The 20,149-nt window shown below is 48.4% G+C and overlaps 1 protein-coding gene across 5 annotated transcripts in view; it reads left to right on the top strand.

The window, feature by feature from the left end:
* LOC105918713 (transcription factor COE3) overlaps positions 1-19,503 on the top strand; it is a 166,264-nt gene extending 146,761 nt beyond the window's left edge. For 2 of the 5 annotated variants that reach the window (XM_036129345.1, XM_036129346.1), the window contains exons 12-16: positions 5,169-5,234; positions 6,021-6,195; positions 8,344-8,529; positions 11,859-11,987; positions 16,805-19,503. In XM_036129345.1, the coding sequence (XP_035985238.1) occupies positions 5,169-5,234; positions 6,021-6,195; positions 8,344-8,529; positions 11,859-11,987; positions 16,805-16,836 (588 nt within the window). In that variant the 3' untranslated portion in view covers positions 16,837-19,503. The remainder of the gene's footprint in view (positions 1-5,168; positions 5,235-6,020; positions 6,196-8,343; positions 8,530-11,858; positions 11,988-16,804) is intronic. The other 3 variants (XM_021311314.2, XM_012853853.3, XM_012853854.3) reach the window with 2 other exon arrangements.
* Positions 19,504-20,149: the final 646 nt, after the last annotated feature.

Below are 20,149 nucleotides of genomic sequence, written 5' to 3'. Positions count from 1 at the left end.
GAGAGAGAGAGAGAGAGAGACAGCAGAAGCACAAACTGAAACTTATCCTTCAAGGTATCTGAAAACAAATTGCTCAGTCAGAGAGGAGGAGGAAGAGGAGCAGAAGGAAGAGGAGCAGGAGGAAGAGGAGGAGGAAGAAGAGGAGGAGGAGGCCGGGCTCCTACCTCTGTAGTTGGAGCTGATCAGATGGGGTCTGGTGGATGCATGCAGAGCCACACCTGCACAGGTAGCTCCAGAGACACGCCTCCTGTGAGGGGAGCAGCGAACCTCTGAGGCGTCATTACCTGTGGGGGCGCCATGAAGGCAGGAGGCCTCGGTGGAGCGTGTGAGGGAGCAGGAGGCGAGCAGGAGGCGAGCAGGAGGCGAGCAGGAGGCGAGCAGCTGCTGCAGCGAGCGAAGGAGACATTAACTAAGTCGTGTTTCTAATGGAGATTAATGAAGCCAGAGGAAGGAGCGCCGACACGCTTTGCTCTCCTCAGATTAGTCTGAGTCTGAGAGAAAGATTAGAGGAGGAAGAGGAAGGAGGAGGAGGAAGAGGAGGTGGAGGAGGAGGAGGAGAAGGTGGAGGAGGTGGAGGAAGAGGAGGAGGAGGAGGAGGTGGAGGAGAAAGAGGAGGTGGAGGAAGAGGAGGAGAAGGAGGAAGAGGAGGAGGAGGAGGAGGAGGAGGAAGAGGAGGAGGAGGAGGAGGAAGAGGAGGAGGAGGAGGAGGAGGAAGAGGAGGAGGAGGAGGAAGAGGAGGTGGAGGAAGAGCAGGTTTTCCTCAGCCAGACCAGACCCAAATACAAGCTTCTGGAGAACCTTTCTGGATCTGTCAGCTGGGCTGTTGATGAGATGTTCTGAGCCATCTGGTCAATGACAAGTTGGTGGTTCTGATGGTGGAGGAAAAGGTCCTTGGCTCCGCCCGGTTCTGACAGGTCCGAACCAGGTATCCCGGTCCGTCTGAACCCTAACCGAGCTGCTCCTCAGAAACTTGCAGGACATTCCTCTGACCCAGGAAGTTATCCAGAACAAAACAGAAGAACCAGCAGGAATAAATCTGCAGGAGAACAGAACAGAACCGACCTCTGGATCCACAGATGAAGATCCAGTGGATCCGTCTGGGCCGTCACTTCTGGTAGTTCTAAAAAGACCAACAGAACCGGCTGCTGGTTCTGGTACAGGCGCTCTGATTGGCTGAGAGGGAAGGTCACGTGCTTCATGGCGTTCTCCTCTCAGCCTGAGGGGACAGAACGCTGGGAATCCCTGCAGAGACCGTCCTCTGATCCAAACCACCAGAACCGTGTTCCCTCAGGAGATGTTCCACAAAGATCTGAGTCAGGAACCTCTCTGAGCTGAAGCAGTTTCAACAGAATCCCGCAGGGTTCTGAATGCTGGCGGTCCCAAAACTGACGGGGTTTAATGGGTTCACACTGGCCCAACGGTTTGTCTGCAGGTCTTTCCTGGACCAGAACCAGAGCACTGAACACATGAGGGGGGGTGGGGGGGGGGGCGGCGCGGCGGGGGGAGTAGAGCCAGGCGGGGCGTTTAGAACCAGGCGGGGCGTGTAGAGCCAGGCGGGGCGTTTAGAGCCAGGCGGGGCGTTTAGAACCAGGCGGGGCGAGTAGAGCCAGGCGGGGCGTTTAGAGCCAGGCGGGGCGTTTAGAACCAGGCGGGGCGAGTAGAGCCAGGCGGGGCGTTTAGAGCCAGGCGGGGCGTTTAGAACCAGGCGGGGCGAGTAGAGCCAGGCGGGGCGTTTAGAGCCAGGCGGGGCGTTTAGAGCCAGGCGGGGCGTTTAGAGCCAGGCGGGGCGTGTAGAGCCAGGCGGGGCGTTTAGAGCCAGGCGGGGCGTTTAGAACCAGGCGGGGCGAGTAGAGCCAGGCGGGGCGTTTAGAGCCAGGCGGGGCGTTTAGAACCAGGCGGGGCGAGTAGAGCCAGGCGGGGCGAGTAGAGCCAGGCGGGGCGTTTAGAGCCAGGCGGGGCGAGTAGAGCCGGGCGGGGCATTTAGAACCAGGCGGGGCAAGTAGAGCCAGGCGGGGCGTTTAGAACCAGGCGGGGCGAGTAGAGCCAGGCGGGGCATTTAGAACCAGGCGGGGCAAGTAGAGCCAGGCGGGGCATTTAGAACCAGGCAGGGCGTGTGGAGCCAGGCGGGGCATTTAGAACCAGGCGGGGCAAGTAGGACCAGGCGGGGCGTTTAGAACCAGGCGGGGCGAGTAGAGCCCGGCGGGGCAAGTAGAGCCAGGCGGGGCGTTTAGAACCAGGCGGGGCGAGTAGAGCCAGGCGGGGCATTTAGAACCAGGCGGGGCAAGTAGAGCCAGGCGGGGCGTTTAAAACCAGGCGGGGCGTGTAGAGCCAGGCGGGGCGTTTAGAACCAGGCGGGGCGTGTAGAGCCAGGCGGGGCGTTTAGAACCAGGCGGGGCGAGTAGAGCCAGGCGGGGCGTTTAGAGCCAGGCGGGGCGTTTAGAACCAGGCGGGGCGAGTAGAGCCAGGCGGGGCGAGTAGAGCCAGGCGGGGCGTTTAGAGCCAGGCTGGGCGAGTAGAGCCGGGCGGGGCATTTAGAACCAGGCGGGGCAAGTAGAGCCAGGCGGGGCGTTTAGAACCAGGCGGGGCGAGTAGAGCCAGGCGGGGCATTTAGAACCAGGCGGGGCAAGTAGAGCCAGGCGGGGCATTTAGAACCAGGCAGGGCGTGTGGAGCCAGGCGGGGCATTTAGAACCAGGCGGGGCAAGTAGAACCAGGCGGGGTGTTTAGAACCAGGCGGGGCGTGTGGAGCCAGGCGGGGCGTTTAGAACCAGGCGGGCCGAGTAGAGCCAGGCGGGGCATTTAGAACCAGGCGGGGCAAGTAGAGCCAGGCGGGGCATTTAGAACCAGGCGGGGCAAGTAGAGCCAGGCGGGGCGTTTAGAACCAGGCGGGGCGTGTAGAGCCAGGCGGGGCGTTTAGAACCAGGCGGGGCGAGTAGAGCCAGGCGGGGCGTTTAGAGCCAGGCGGGGCGTTTAGAACCAGGCGGGGCGAGTAGAGCCAGGCGGGGCGAGTAGAGCCAGGCGGAGCGTTTAGAGCCAGGCGGGGCGAGTAGAGCCGGGCGGGGCATTTAGAACCAGGCGGGGCAAGTAGAGCCAGGCGGGGTGTTTAGAACAAGGCGGGGCGAGTAGAGCCAGGCGGGGCATTTAGAACCAGGCGGGGCAAGTAGAGCCAGGCGGGGCATTTAGAACCAGGCGGGGCGAGTAGAGCCAGGCGGGGCATTTAGAACCAGGCGGGGCAAGTAGAGCCAGGCGGGGCGTTTAGAACCAGGCGGGGCGAGTAGAGCCAGGCGGGGCGTTTAGAGCCAGGCGGGGCGAGTAGAGCCCGGCGGGGCGTTTAGAACCAGGCGGGGCGAGTAGAGCCAGGCGGGGCGAGTAGAGCCCGGCGGGGCGTTTAGAACCAGGCGGGGCAAGTAGAGCCAGGCGGGGCGTTTAGAACAAGGCGGGGCGAGTAGAGCCAGGCGGGGCATTTAGAACCAGGCGGGGCAAGTAGAGCCAGGCGGGGCATTTAGAACCAGGCGGGGCGAGTAGAGCCAGGCGGGGCATTTAGAACCAGGCGGGGCAAGTAGAGCCAGGCGGGGCGTTTAGAACCAGGCGGGGCGAGTAGAGCCAGGCGGGGCGTTTAGAGCCAGGCGGGGCGAGTAGAGCCCGGCGGGGCGTTTAGAACCAGGCGGGGCGAGTAGAGCCAGGCGGGGCGAGTAGAGCCCGGCGGGGCGTTTAGAACCAGGCGGGGCGAGTAGAGCCAGGCGGGGCGAGTAGAGCCAGGCGGGGCGAGTAGAGCCAGGCGGGGCGAGTAGAGCCCGGCGGGGCGTTTAGAACCAGGCGGGGCGAGTAGAGCTAGGCGGGGCGTTTAGAACCAGGCGGGGCGTGTGGAGCCAGGCGGGGCATTTAGAGCCAGGCAGGGCGTTTAGAACCAGGCGGGGCGTGTGGAGCCAGGCGGGGCATTTAGAGCCAGGCGGGGCGTTTAGAACCAGGCGGGGCGAGTAGAGCCAGGCGGGGCATTTAGAACCAGGTGGGGCAAGTAGAGCCAGGCGGGGCGTTTAGAGCCAGGCGGGGCGTTTAGAACCAGGCGGGGCAAGTAGAACCAGGCGGGGCGTTTAGAACCAGGCGGGGCGTGTAGAGCCAGGCGGGGCGTTTAGAACCAGGCGGGGCGAGTAGAACCAGGCGGGGCGAGTAGAGCTCCAGAATTTTCACTGGTATTGTATTTATTCTTTATGCTGACGTCGTCACATGATGCCACCATCCAGATGTTTTATCGCACATCCCCACTGTCTTTGATTCAAGTCTGATTTCAGCTCTTTACCTTTAAACCTTCTGATTATTATTAGGAGTTACCAATAACTAATATTTGTCATTGTTTATGTCTCTAAATATAGAATATTTTTACACAAGACCTTTGTTAACATTCAGTAAACATCTTTAATGTTACTTTCAAGTTAAATCTGTGTGTTTGCCATCCTAAACTGTGCCAGCGGGACTTCAGCGTGAAAACTTAAAATATTGGTACCATCCAAAGTGGGCGTGTCTGTCCCTGTTACCTGTTCTCCAGGACAGCTGGTTCACCTGCAGTCAGCGCCTGAAGCTGCATTAGAGGTTCTGCTCTGAGTGTCTGATGGTTCTGCTGGTGTCGGATGTGTCGGTGTGATGGAGGAGGACAGGAAGCTGCAGGTGGAGGCAGGACCAGCTGCTTTTCTCTGTTGTTTCATTCGGGCTCAAAGTGCTGATGTGTCTCTCAGCTGTTACTCCTCTCAGGTGTAATACCTGTGGGAGCTCCAGCAGAGGCCTCCACCTCCTCACGCCTGCTCCTCTGGGATTCCTCACCTCCTCTGTTATTCCTCCTTGTCTGTCGTATGATCAGGTTTCTGTTTGCTTGGTCTATTTTTGGACCCTCCAACCTGCTTCCTTGCTTCATTTTCTGTCTCAGCTTCTTTTAGATCTGCTTTTGCTCCCTCTCCGTTGGTCTGTTCCATTCTAGTTTCTTCTCTTCCTTTCACAGTTTCTCCCCTCATTCCTCCGTCTGATCTTTATTTCTGAGTGCTCTGATGCTGAGAGCCGTTGGCCCCCAGGTTGGCCGCCTGTCCTGATGGGAAAACATCTGTCCTCACCTCAGCAGCTTGTTTTAGTCAGAGTCAGGACAAAGTGTGAGTTTCTGAACCGAACTTTCTGTCATTCTCAGGAGGTTCTGCTGAAGCGAGCGGCCGACCTGGTGGAGGCGCTTTATGGGATGCCGCACAACAACCAGGTGAGGCCGCAGCTTCAGGTGCTACGTTCCCACCCAGCTCCTGGCAGGAAGCTTCATCAGACTTCATAAAGTCTGGGAGATTTTTCAGGGACCATCAGATGGAAAAATATGTTTTTGTATATCAGTTTTAGGCTTTTATTTTGACAGGTCAGGCAGGATTTTGAATAAAAATGTCCATTCTGAACCTGACATCTGGCCCGCTCATTCAACACCCTTACATTGGCCCAAATTGGTGTCTGTCCACCTCAGACATTTGGTCTGAGGTGGACAGACATTTGGTTCTGAAGTCCCAAACAGCTGACCTGGTTTAATGCTGCTGACCCAACTAGACCTCTCTGGTACCGGAGATCAGATTTAGATGTTTCTGTTAGAAGCTAATGATGATCTCTGGAGTAAATGAAGCCCTGAGAGGAAGTGAGATACCGACCCTGTGAAGCAGCTGACTGCCAGCCTTACCAGAGCAGATGACCCGGCAAAGCAGAAGCATCAGAACCCATTATGGGATAATGTGCATGTTAACTTAAAAGCTACTCCTGATGTCAGCTTTATTCTTTACTTCCTTAAACATGCATTTAAAAATCATCAGAATGATAATAATAAAAGTCAGCACTGGTTTAGTTGTTAGAAACATAGATTCTAGGATTCCAGCTGCAGGTGGAGCGATAGTTACGGACCATGCTCTACATTTCTTTGTGAATGCGTCTTTAGAGCGACCTATAGAGTCGTTGATAACTGAGCCTGGTCTGGATCTGATGCCGTGTCTCTGTTTCTTCTCCCTTCCTGCAGGAGATCATCCTGAAGCGAGCCGCCGACCTCACCGAGGCGCTCTACAGCGTCCCCCGCAGCCACAACCAGCTGCCGTCGCTCACCGGCTCCGCCGCTCACTCCGGGATGATGGCCGTCAACTCGTTCAGCAGTCAGCTGGCCGTCAACATCAGCGAGGCGTCCCAGGCCGACCAGGGTGAGTCCTGAAACATCGGCAGTCTTCAGGGCTCTGGTTTCTGCAGACGGAGCTCAGAAAAACCTGCAGCTTGTGAACGCACCTCAGCAGCAAGCAGACGGAGCAGCAGACCTTCCCACCTGCACCTCCCCCATCTGCTTCTCCCATCCAGCAGCAAACACCTCTCAGGAATCCATGAGGTCATGGGAAGTTTCTGTTCGCTGGGAAACATTACACCAAGGAGCTGCGGCCGCCCTCCCTGCTGCTCAGTAATTATCCTCTGTGATTAAAGCATTAATGGAAACATCCCATGGACCTGCCAGCTAATTTACCAGGCTAATTCAGAGCAGCGCGGTGCCACCGCTTCCTCCTCTGACCTGTTACTGAAGCTGAGAGGAGAGCTTCACATGCAGGAGCAGACAGAGATCATCATCAGGGAACAACCGCCGGTCGTTCAACAGGAAAATATCTGGGATTCTGCTGCAGACTCAAGATTGATGAGCCTCAGAGAACTTTAGTGATTCTGAACCAGACTCACTGTTCTGGGCAGGACACAGATTAGATTTAAGGGTTATCTTTCTAACAGCCCTCAACACTGAACTGTGTGGTCCACCATGCGGTCGGTGCTGTAGAGGACTGGACTGGGAGCGGTAAATGGTCCTGGCATTTCCTGGTCATGGCGGCCCACCATGATTACGTATAATATATGCAGAGACACACGGCGTACCAGAGGATATCTGGTCACAGTGGGTTGTTTCTGAAATTCACAGGAAGCGCAGTCGCCTACACGGAAGAGAGCAACCACGGGGAAAATGCCAGAGATGAGCACAGCTCCCATCCTCCAGTGAAAGTAGTTGTCAAACAAAGGCAGCTAGCGACGACGTTTCAGTGTTTCATGAAGTAAACGTTCATATTCATGAGACAATTAGGCCAAACATCCACGTTGAATAAAAAGTTAAAGTCTGAACATCAGCAAGAGAATAAGGGTTAACGCTTCATGTCTCATATACCGTTGCAGTGAAAAAAATCAGTTTATCAATACTTTTATTCATTTATAATATTAATACATCATTTATTATTCATAAATGAATTGAATACATACATTTCTACATTTTGTGATGACATTATCACAGCCTGGGTCAGCCCAGCGGGCAGATGGCCAGCCCTGTAGACTCACTGGACCCACGTCCCCACTAGCTGCCTCCAGTGGCCGACACATGTTTTAGATTCAGAGGAAGTGGATCTGGTTCTGCTTCCCACGCTGCTGCCGCCCTGGCCCGTCAGGTCCAAACTCTCAGACCAGTACTTTCTCCTCAACAGCTCCATGTGTTTCCAATCGCCTGCTGCTCCTGGTGGGAATTAAACTGGAATGCAGTGGGCTCCCTGGTGCTGCTGGGGGGGTCTGAGGCCGGGTCCAAGGCCGGGTCACGGACCGGGTCACGGACTGGGTCCGAGGCCGGGTCCGAGGCCGGGTCTGAGACCGGGTCTGAGGCCGGGTCACGGACCGGGTCCGTGACCCGGTCCGTGACCCGGCCTCAGACCCGGCCTCGGACCGGGTCACGGACCGGGTCACGGACCGGGTCCGAGGCCGGGTCTGAGGCCGGGTCTGAGGCCGGGTCCGAGGCCGGGTCACGGACCGGGTCACGGACCGGGTCACGGACTGGGTCCGAGGCCGGGTCCGAGGCCGGGTCTGAGGCCGGGTCCGAGGCCGGGTCTGAGACCGGGTCTGAGGCCGGGTCACGGACCGGGTCACGGACCGGGTCACGGACCGGCCGTTCGGCCTGCGGTGCGGCGAGGTGATGATGTCACCACAGAGGACGTGTCTCTGTCTTGTAAAAGTCCTTTTCCAGAGAATAAGTCCAGAAAATCAACTGATCTGAAGCATTGACGATGTTTGCGCTCCTGGTGGTGTTCAGAAATGATTGATAGACGAACCTTTTCTGGCTTTATTCCCATCGTGCTTGATTAAAGCAGAACTAATATTCACAATGATGCTGTACAGGCAGATGCTCATCATGGACCTCTGTTTTACTTTCATTTCATCATTTGGTTCTTTCACCACATGTAACCTTAACCTTAATAAGTGAAATCCCCGTTTTCAGGTTATGTCTGTGTGATGGTTCAGGATGTGAACAGACAACAAATGGCTTGTTTTTCTACTTCTCTCAGGTTATTCCCGTAACTCAAACAGTGTGTCTCCTCGAGGATACGTGCCAAGCTCCACACCTCAGCAGTCCAACTACAACACCATCACGTCCACCATGAACGGGTACGGAGCAGCGGGCATGACCAACCTGGGCGTCCCCGGCTCTCCCAGCTTTCTCAACGGATCCACCGCCAACTCTGCTTACGCAAGTGAGTTAATGTCTGGATAACGTTTAACACGTCATTCATCAGAGGGGGTCAGTAGGATGAGGAGGAGGAGAACTTCTCCTGGAGAGGTGTGACCATTTGGGACTTCTGTGGCACTGTTAGGGAACATCGATCAGGGAACACCTTTTAGGGAATGGAGGTTTGAGAACATCAGTTAATGAAGGTTGGCCATAGAAAGCTGGGTAGGGAACGTTGGTTTGGGAATGATGTTTAGAGAACGCTGGGTAGGGAACGTCAATGCTCTGCACTTTGCTATGGTTGTCAGGCTGAAAGTAGCAGACTTTCCTATGTTCTTAGAGTTTTCTCCTTAGTGTCTGCCTTCAGGTAGCATGAAGGAGCTGAAGCTAAAAGCAGTGCTGTGATAGTTTAGCTGCGTCCAGAAAGTTCACTCCATAAATCTCTCCCATCATTAGCTCAATCTTCATATATAGGATATAATTGCTGTTAAGATTTGGGATCTGAAATAGTAATTCAATGTAACTCATCTGGTTATGAAATAGATACCCCCCAAAATGTTTAAGGATCAAAATAATTTAGTCTGTGATTAAGAGTTAGTCCGTGCTAGCATCAGTACGCTAACAGTATGGTTGATCTGATTTGATAATTAAAATCAATATTTGATGGCTGACAGAATTTTATAACTAAAAGGGAAGAATCACCAGTGGGTCCCAGCTTTAGCATGCTAATACTATCATTAGCATGTTAGCACCATTTTGATCCCCTAACGTTGTCAAAGATCGCTTGAAATTCAAACTGACAGGTCAGTTAAATGTTTCCCATTGAGATTTCCTGAAGCTCATTTCAGAAACTTAAATTCATGATAATTAGCTATAGATATTTGTTTTAGCATGTTGATGTTATGTTTGAGTACAATTGAGACAAAGATAACTTTAGCATGAAACATGGCAAAATAAATGTTTCACATTTGGTAGACTGGTTAAGACAGAGAGAGAATATGAAAATCTTTATGCTTAGTTGTAAATATTAGTGTTCACCTGCTGATAGTATAATTAGCATGCTAGCATGAAAGTATTTTCAGAATAAATGTTTTAACAAGTGAAAATAATCATGATTAAACCTTAGCATTAGCATGCTAATGTTGATGCAAGCATGCTCAGTCAGCTCAGGTTTGGTAGTTGTTTTAATAGTTTTTATTAAGCCTCTACAATATTTGCACAAATCTGTTAGTTTTTATAATATTCATTGTATAATCAATAACTTGCATCTGTATATCATTTCCTAACTATTGCTCAGAGGACAACATCCAGGTGAAATGTTGAATGTCATTACAGAAACCTGACTCACTTCACCATGTGAACAACCTCAGCACAGCTAACTTAAAACCAACATTGTGATGTGGCATAAAGCCTTAAAAGCAATAAAGTATAATTTATTAATTGAAACGACTGTCCTTGTGAAGCACTGAATGTAGTTCTGAATGGGAACAGCTGAAGATCTTAGATAAATATCAGAAACAGCCAGAATGTGTCCTCCTGCAGGCTCTGGGCTAAGGAATCATGTGAGCTGATTTTAACGTGGATCAGAGTTTAACAGTCGGACTCAGGGTAAATCTGAGGAAATAAATGTCAGGAGGTTTGTTTGAACATCATGTTACAGTCAGGTATGGTCTGACCCTGACCATGTCCACCTGGAGTGCAGCTCAGAGAGGCCAGGTGTGCAGCAGGTAAACAGGAAGCTGCTGCAGGAGGCAGACGTCCAGTTGCTGCTGCTGGTGCAGCCGGAGCTCAGAAGGCACAGGTGTGTTTTTGGAGCACGGTGAAGTCAGAAGCTGCCCACCTGGACTGCTTCATCGTTTGGGTTTCTGTCTGAAAAAGCTCAGTGAGACTGGTTTAGGTGGCAGCGAGCTGGAGTCGTGTTTCCCTGCCAGGTGAACGTCTGGCCGAGCTGCAGCTTCCTGCCACAGAGGCTCTCAGTGTGTGTGTGTGTGTGTGTGTGTGTGTGTGTGTGTGTGTGTGTGTGTGTGTGTGTGTGTGTGTGTGTGAGAACACCACCACACATTGCTCACCTCCTCCCTGACTCCTCCTCCTGACCCTTCTCTCCATCCCTCCATTCCTGCATCCACTAACCCTACTAACATCCTCACTGCATCCTTCACGCATTCCCACTCTGGGCCGACCCATTAACGCCACAACAACAGGAATGATGAAGACATGTGAGGACCACAGGATGCTGGCATGAAGCGATACATCATGTTACATCCCTGCTTCATTTTTGAAAGGAACACGTCTGTGTTTTCCAGAGAGCATTCCTCATCTCAGCAGAGAGTGACATGTTCAGATGAAATCTAGAGTTAGCACATGGAAAATATCTAGCCAGCTGGGAAAGTTCAGAGGCTTCATTAAGACTCTGGCAAAACTTCCTCAGATCTAATGAGACTTGGCCTGATGATGGTTAGTTGGAAATCTGAAGATCTGGGTCAGAACAAAACAAGTTGGTTTCAGTTGGTTCCCTTAAACCTCTGGAGAACATATTCCTACAGATTCAGTTCTGTTCAGGTTATTTATGTGGTGCCAAGTCACAATAAATCTCATCTCAAGGCGTTTATCTAAAGAATCCAGTTCATATCCAGAATCATGTGATCCATTTAGTCCAATCATACAGACAGATGTATTGCATCTATTCCTCTTAGATCCTTGTTATCAACACGTACGACTGACTCCAGTCCCAGACTTTGCAACAAGCCCTCCTCAACAAGCATGAGGTGACAATGGAGAGGAAAACTCCCCCTGTACAGGAAAGCACTTCCATCAGAACCAGAACTTTCCTTTAGATTTTACCCCAGAGGAACTGCAGAACTGGGACCAGCAGCTGGATCCAAGTGGTGGAGAACCTTCTTGTTAGCTTCTCTTCTCGGTTGTCTGTCCTGAACACATGGACGGGTAAAAGAACTTCTTCCTCCAGCAGAACCAGAACCACCAGCCGTTCCTCTTCCTGCCGCTGGTCTCTGAATGCCTCGCTCTCTGACGGAATGTCTCTGGAAATGTTGAACTGTTCCTTTAAGGAGGAAGCTTGACCCCAGCTGACGGGTTGGCTCCTCCCACACACCTGAGCAGGTTGTGTGGCTGGAGCCCCGCCTCCCACCAGGTTGCTTTAGTCCTTCAGGTTATGGATCAACTTTGCTGGACGTGTTTGCTCCTCCAGACCTCGGCCCGGTCCTTCTCCTCCTCACCCTCCTCTCCATCCTCACCCCCACCACCTCCCCGCATGACTCACCTGCCTCATCCCCGCCCGTCTGCCTGCTCGTCACCCCTCGTCTTCCTCACCTCCTCCTCTTCTTCCTCTGCTCCCAGGCCCTTGTTCATTCTCTCCTGTCCATATGATCTCCGCAGTCAAACAGAAGAGCGCCTTCGCCCCCGTCGTGCGGCCACAGACCTCCCCGCCCCCCACCTGCACCACCACCAATGGCAGCAACCTCCAGGGTGAGCATCCCACTCCCACCCCTGCTCGTCTCACCCCTTCACCCCCCCTGTGGGCCACAGCGGGCCGTCCAGCATCCCTAAGATGATATCTGAGATCAGAGGACAAAGTTGATCCATAACTGAAGTTCTTCCCACAGACTTCCTGTGAGCATAGGAGGACATTCAGTTCACATCAGATTGACTGGGAGAGAAAGTCTAGTTTACTACGCAGGTTAGAACGTCTCAGACATCTGAAATGACCCGTTAGTTAGTTTATCTGCTCTGTGCTGCGGCGCCAGACGCTGGCAGGAATAGATGCTAAATGGACTGAATCTCTGCAGAGATGTTCTGGTCCTACTCACCACTCAAAGCGCCTCCCTCCACAGCCACACCCCCCGACACACACCTTCAAACGCCCATCCGTGGGCAACAGGGGATAACGTGCCTTGCAGAGGGGTACATCAACAGGTGGAAGCTGGAATTGAACCAGCAACGTTTGGATTGAACATGACTGCTCCACCTACTGAGGCCTGAGTAGAGAACTGTGAATTATGGCCGGGTCCGTTTAGGTGTCATTCATTAACAGACGCCTCGATGATGGTTCCCCTTAAAGCTGAGGGCTCCGTATGGGGCCCAGGAGCAGAACCACGTCTCATTTCACTAAAAAACTGAACTCTGAAAAGACTTCATGTAGCACCACCGTTATCATTTTGGTGCAGAATTAACTGCTTAATTGATTTTTGCAGACACCGTTGCCAAGTCCACTATTTATAAGCGACTTCTGTAAATTCTCAGTCACAGGTTGTGGTTTTTTGGGCTTGTTTCTGAAAGTGAAGTAAAACAAGTGACGATAGACGAGTTATAAAGAGACCCGCTTTGCACTGCTGTGCTACAGACACCGTGAGTATAACTGGCTAAAATATCCCTCCGCCTCTCCGCCTTCCTACCCATAGGCCACGGATACTAGACGCCTCATTACGTTCTGGGCCACTTCCTGGGTCGCCGCCATATTGGCTGGGTCTTTTCTGTTCTATGCTGACATTGGAACAGGAGTAAAAGTTGCTCGTATTTTCTGTAATTTACAGCTGCAATAACCGCCGATTACTGCTTAAAGTAGATTCTGAAGATGAGTTTTTACACGCTGATAACATTGCAGAAACCAAACCCATAAACTATACTTTAATACTTAATTAATTAGTTGTCTCTATATTTGACAAACTAATGTTGAATCACAGCCAAATGAAGTACCTGGAGTTACAGCGTCAGCACATGAAGCTGTGCTAAACGGTTCTCTTTCAAGGGTTGAAAGCAAAGTGTAAGATTCTGGAATGACCTGGAAATTTAAAACCTTTTCCAGGCTTTAAACACAACTGTGTATGAATGTGGATATAAACAGCATGCAAAAAATATGTAGAAACGATTGTTGTTGGTGTGAACACAAGGCTCAGGATTAGATGTGCGTGTGTCAGAGGGAGCGAAAAAATAAATACTGTATTTTATGGACTATAAGCTGCGCTTAAAAACGCTAAATGTTGTTAAAAGTTGATGGTTTGCCTTATGTGTGATCACTGTTGTGCTTACTGACTGATTCTATGAGGTACAATACGCTCAAAAATGTTAAAATGTGTAAGTATGACTTACACAAAGCCGCTCCGCTCAGTGGATATTAGGAGCATTACGGTACCCTGTCACTAGCTGAGGACCCCTGAGCTGTCTACAGACTGCCTGACTGTAATGTCTAAACTAGAAGAGCATTCATGTAAGGCCCCCACTTACTCAGGCGTAGTTGACTCTGCAGAGGTCGGCGCGTACTCCAGGCGTACTCTGCACATTGAGGTACGTGTCACACTATAAACTTCACTAGAAGTCTTCACATCAAACTGTTTGCATGAGACACGGAGCTTGATGCTCTGAGCTGCTCCCAGCAGGAGGTCTGCAGGACGCAGCATCAGTCCCTCTCTGTTCTCACTGACAGGTGGAACCTGAAAAGAAACGCCTCTAGGTGCTCAGCTAGCTAAAAACACATTTTACCTCCGTTCCACCGCTTCGTCCCACTGCCAGGAAGTCTGGGAATTGTAGGAATTTTTCACAAGAACTGTAGGCGACAGTACGCTGGACTATGAAGGTAAAACGTCTGCAGAGAGTCAGAGCGGAGTCTGCCAAGCTCACCGTATGCAGACAGTACGCCTGAGTATGTGGGAGCCTTTAGGAGAATGCGCTAGCATCAATAAAGCTAGTGAGTTAATTAAATATATACGTTTATTCTGGCCTTATGTCAGAAACAGGGCAGTCCAGCTACTCTGTCCTCCCTAGGGCTGTGCATAAAAATCGATATAAAGATTAATATCGATATTTTTAAAAACGATTTAATATCGATATTCTGGCTTTCAATATCGATATACCTCCCAACCTCTAGGGGGCGTTATTACAGCGCAACCATTACAGTTCACAGCGAAGGAGAGCAAGTGAGACGAATTTGTGGAACGGCCGACAGGATTTTAGAAGCTCCTTTGTCCCTAAAATCAGATGTTTGGGCACATTTTTGGTTTCTGTGACACATTAAATGCATTGAAGCAAATGCACTTTATTTTCCTGTTAATATGTCTGTGATCAATAAATAGAACATAAACATAATATTTGGCTGATTTTGGTGATTGAATCACTGAGCATTAATTCAAAGTAATAAATATCGATATTGGAATCAAATCAAGCTGAGCTATGTATCGAGAATTGTATCGTATCGTGAGCTATGTATCGAGAATCGTATCGAATCGGCTCATCCTAGATGATACCCAGCCCTAGTCCTCCCACAGAGACGATAGAGAGATGTGGACGTGGAGGAGAGATGTTACACACTAGGGGAGAATGTTTAATGCGTCTTATGATCCGGTGCGCCTTATGGTCTGAAAAATATGGTAAATAAAAACAAAAAAGCTTGCATCTTTATTCAAATGTAAAATGAATTAATTTTCCATTAATACATAATTCAATGACTTTTTGTTTAAGAGGAAAAAAAGTATTTTGCATGAAGACACATATTCATTTACACATTGTGTAAACATCGCAAAGTTATGATTAATGATTCAGCTTCCTTGGCACAAATAAATGTATTTGGGGCGTGTGGTGTACATCTGTGCATATTACGCCTGTGCTGGTGAAGATTCTCAGTCATCAGGTCATGGTCATTCCAAAAAAAGTAAAAAACAAAGCAGCTGGACTTGTTTTTCGTAGATGAAGACGTTTCACTTCCTCTCCAGGAAGCTTTCTCAATTCAAAAAGTCTGGAGTAATGATGAGTACCAAGCTTTATACTCATATTACGCCTGTGTCCCCCCCATATCTGGCAACACTGTGTTCAGACATAAGTTCCTCATGATTTCAATAACTTTCAGAAAAGTATATGTATTTAATTGAAATAAAATTCTGTTATTTCATATTAAACTTACCGGAAGAACTGAAACATTATTTAACTAATTAATAATTTTTTGCATAATTTCATCTTGAATTTAATGAAGCGTTTTGCTTTAATGAAACAATCCGTTAACAAATACAACTTTATTTATAAAGCACTTTAAAAACAACACCATTGACCAAAGTGCCGTACACCGATAAGCAGATAAAATACGGAAATAACCTTGCCAGTTGTAGCAAGCAAAAACACAATAAAACCATGACCAACCAACAAAACATCAGAATTATAAAACTATTAAAATAGATAAAATAAAAATATTTAATAAAAAATAAAACCTAACTTTTCAAACTGAATTAAAAGCCAAGGAGAAATAATCAGCCTGTCTGATTTGCAGAGGGAGCTAATTCCACAGTTTGGGGGCAGCGGCTGAAAATGTTGCTCACCTCTCAATTCAATAAAACTTTATTTATATAGCGCCAATTCATGAAACATGTCATCAATCTCATCTTCTTCTTTGGCTTCGGGACGACCAACAGGAGCTAATCTGAGTCACGTCAGACAGATACTGATGGCTGAGTCCATGCAAATAAATAAAAGAACTTTAAAATCTATTCAGAAACAAACTGGAAGCCGATGTAGAAACGCCAAAACAGGAGTGACATGTTCTTATTTCACTTGAAAGGCGTGCAGCTGCTGAAGTCAGTTAATTAAATACTGGTTTATCACAACATAAAGACCATTAAAGTAATGTAAATGAGTTGTAATAAAAGCATTAATTAAAATCTCAAGATGATGCTGTGAAAGAAAAGGTTTAATGTTAGCCAATTGTCTGGAATGATAAAAAGTGGAATTGGTTACAGATTTAATCTGAAGTGTAAAATCATTATCCAGTCTCACATTCAGGTTTGTTGCTGTCAGAGTCAAATAATCTGATAAAGGACCCAGATCAGCATGACTTTAGAAACATTACTGGGCTTTAGCAGCAATACCTCAGTTTTTTTTACAATCCAGAAAGTGAATTATGAAGTTCTGCTTTCCCTATTTCAGTGGCATAAAATGTGACTATAATCCTCATAGAACAGAAAGGCAACACCATGTTTAATTAAGGCCAGAGGAAGTAAGTACTATAAAGTTTGTCTGAGTCGACATGTAAGGGTGCTATGGAAGAGTCAACAGAAGCCAACGCAACACAAAATCCTCTCCCTATTAAATATATAGCACTGTAGAGCAAAGCCATGAATGATGCAGAGAAACATGTTAACATGCAAACATGTCAGTAACAGGATGAATTACATATAGATGGTCTGAACTCAGGCCTAAAACTCATTTCATTCATTTCTCAATCAGAGCTTTTGTTTAACTGGTTAAACCAGCTTTGTCCAGTAGATGTGTGAGTAATTGCTTGCGGGTCGGTTTGTGTGTTGCAGCCATGGCCGGCCTCATCGTGCCCCCCATGTGAGGACACCTCAGAACAGACCCGAGCCAGAACCGCCGCTGCTTCTTCCTCTCTTCCACCACCAGCAGTCCACATCACGCTGCCCCCTGCTGGCAGACGCTTTGCGGACCGGATGATCTCCAGCTGGTTCTGTTGTTCTGAGACAATAAACGGTTTTCTCTGGAACTAAGTGGGAAGCAGTCAGGTCCATCGGGAGCTTCGGTTTGGAGAAACGTGCCGAAAATCACAGCTGAGCTGAAGGACAAGCGTTTAGATTGCACCCAAATTCTGCCTCAAACAGGAAGGAGTGAAGAGGGGAACAGTTTCAGCCTGTAGAGATTTAATCTTCAGAACAGCTGAATGTTGCTCCTGCTCTGGTCTCTGAGTGAATCTGGACCTTTCCCTGCAGCCTTCTCCAGCTTGTTGATGGAGAACTGAAGAGATCCGACATCCAGAGTTTGTTCTGTCAGAATGTGAACATTCTCCCAGAATTAACAAAGAAGCCATCCTGGTTTTATTTCCATCAGCTTCCTGCAGCCGTTCTAAAGCGATTGCAATTAAAAGCAGAGAGTTTGATCCAAACCAGTTAATATTCTGATTGTGGTGGTTGGAAATGTTCCCTCTAACCTTCAATCCTGTCAGTTCTCACAGGAACCAGAGCTCCCAGTGGACCCAGCTGGACCAAGTCCAGTTGATGTTATTTTAAAATGGGACCGGGGGGGGGGGCGTCTGCTCGGAGCGTGTTCCTTTCTGTACCATAGCTTCCAGCCATGTTTGTGTCCTATATCCTGTAAAGAAGGACGCTGCAGAGTTCAACTTCCTGCTTCTTCCTCACTTTTTTGATCCTGTTTGATAGCTTCTTTCCGCTGATGTGTCGAGTCTTAGATCGGAACCAGAACAAGGTTTGGACTCTGTTTTTTTTTTTCTGTTTGTTTCTCCTGGTTGTGATTATTTTCCATGTATTTAAGACGTCAGCTTTGGGCGTTCCTTCTGTGATTTAGGCCTGAACGATAGTCTGGATTATACCTGTCAACACATGGATGTCTTCATACCTTTTAGATCTTGTAAAAACAGTAACCAAGTAAAAACAACAATCCTGTTTTTGTAATAAAAAATACGAAAGAAAAAAAAACTAATTTAAACAAAAAACAATGTGACGATCGACCTTGGAAAGCAGGAAGTTAAATCAACGCTTTCATCACTTTTGTAGAAAATGCTTTTTCTGATATTTAACTTTTTGTAAAAGACTTTGTGTTTTTCCTGCTTTTTCTTGTTCTGTGTGGATTATTGTGAAATCTATATTCAAGGTTATTTCTAAATGCACTGTTTTGGTTGGAGCACTAAAGAAGAAGAGAAAAGATGAAACCTAGAACCATGTGAAGCCACATGTCTTCATCCAGGAACCTTTGTACTAACCTCATATTCCTACATCAGGGATGAAATCCTTGTCTACGCTTGGCTTTTATTTGACAGACAGGAAACCTGCATTTAGTCAGCATCAGTGGTTCCGGTAACGTTCCAGCATCAGTGGTTCCGGTAACGTTCCACGCGATCCGGATCATTGGCCTGCAGAACCGTGTTCCCTGCAGTTTGGTCATCCTGCTGTCAAAGTTCAGGAAATCCTTCTCTTCTGCACAGATCAGAGAGTATCTCAGTTCCAGATTAGATTTCCTCAGGTTCTTCGACACAAGAACATTTTAGTGAAAACGCCAAAATCTTTAAGAAGATCCAACATTTTTTTTAGTTACAAAGCAAATCTGCTTAAAATGTCCAGTTTTTCAAACGGTTTTGGATTTATATTTTTACTTCTGCAGAAAAAAGAGGAGAACATTTTAGACTTCAGGTGGGTTTTTCTCAGGTTCTCCAAAAAGTTTTTTAATTGATTCTTTTACAGCAGCGAAGAACGAAGCTGGACGTTAATACGAAATCCAGGGAAGTTTTCAAACTAGATTTTTCTCTGTTCTTAGAAAAGAAAGAAATGAACAACTGAGCAAAGAGAATTTATTTTAGCACAGATTGTATCCAAGAGAACCAGCCAGTTCCTCCAGAACCACAGCAGGCGTTCCATGATTGCTTTTGAGTTTCTTGGGTTTATACGATTGATTTTTCAAAAAAAGGGGTTAAAATTTTACGTTTCCTAAACTGCTCCAGATATGTTGCAGGGTTTTATCAGAACAAATAAGTTTAGAGTCCGGAGCGTCTCTGGATCCCACCTGCAGGGAGTCGGAACACGTGAAGCACCAGCTGCGGTTACTTCCTTTCCCACTTCACATTTTTCCAGTTTTCCATCAGTCAGAATGTGGAACGTTGTGGATCTGAACGGGTAAAACTGGAAGTGCTGAAGGAACACAGTGACCTGGAACCGTCTCCTCTGGTGTCTCCTCCAGGTCTTCAGCTCAGAGTTTAAGCAGAAACAGAAACGTTTGGATGTTTAACTTCAATGTGAAAGAGGGCAGAGGTCTATCATCTTTGTGAAATATAAAATATATCAAAGTATATCAAAGCACAATGTTTAATTATTGTCTTTAGAATGAAGCCCCCGGGGTGGGGCGCTCCCCCTGCCCGGGGCCTTGGTTTCTCTGTCTCTGGCCATGCTGTAAATAGATGCATGTCTTCTGTTCTTCAGCTGTTTTCTTGTGATCCGTGTTTTTTGTACAGAAACAGTCTAATAAAAATTACGTTTGGCTTGAAGCTCTCAGCTGTGAATCTCAGGTTTGTTCCTCAGCTGAGCTGCAGCTCCTGAACCTCCAGACATGGCCGAGGAGGAACTGACCGTCAGGAACCAGACCGGAGAACGTCCTGCTTCAGATGTAACAGGAAGTCCTGGCTCGAGCAGAACGAGGGTTTTATAATGACCTGATGAGGTCAGAGGAAGTCCAGGTGATGATTGAACCTAAGCTGCTGGTGATGTTCTGCAGGTCTTCAGTCTTTCTCAGTCAGAACGCCGTCATGAGAACCCCTGAAGCAGTTCCTGTTTCATGTCGTGCTACATTTCAGTTTAATCTGTCATATTTATATAGTGCCAGTTCAAATAATTAAAAAATATTAAAATATTTCATATTGAGAACATTTCTGCAAATAATATAAAAATTCCACTGTTCTATATTCTTTGTACATTTTTCCAATTTTTATTGTTTTATTATTAATTTCCCTCTATGGGGATGATAAAGTTGATCTTATCTACATATTAATAAATGTATGGTTATTAAAGAAGTTGATATGCTCATTCTAAACATTGTTGAGGTGGTGAATCAGCCAATCAGCTCTCAGTGTTTCTTCCCTGATTAAAATACTCTTAGGGTGCCGTCCAGGCAACACCTTCTAGCTGCAGAGCTGC

Source organism: Fundulus heteroclitus, unplaced genomic scaffold (genome assembly GCF_011125445.2).
Source record: "Fundulus heteroclitus isolate FHET01 unplaced genomic scaffold, MU-UCD_Fhet_4.1 scaffold_159, whole genome shotgun sequence".
NCBI lineage: Eukaryota > Metazoa > Chordata > Actinopteri > Cyprinodontiformes > Fundulidae > Fundulus > Fundulus heteroclitus.
Note: the sequence above shows the minus strand (reverse complement) of the source record. Positions and strands in the feature narration are given on the sequence as shown.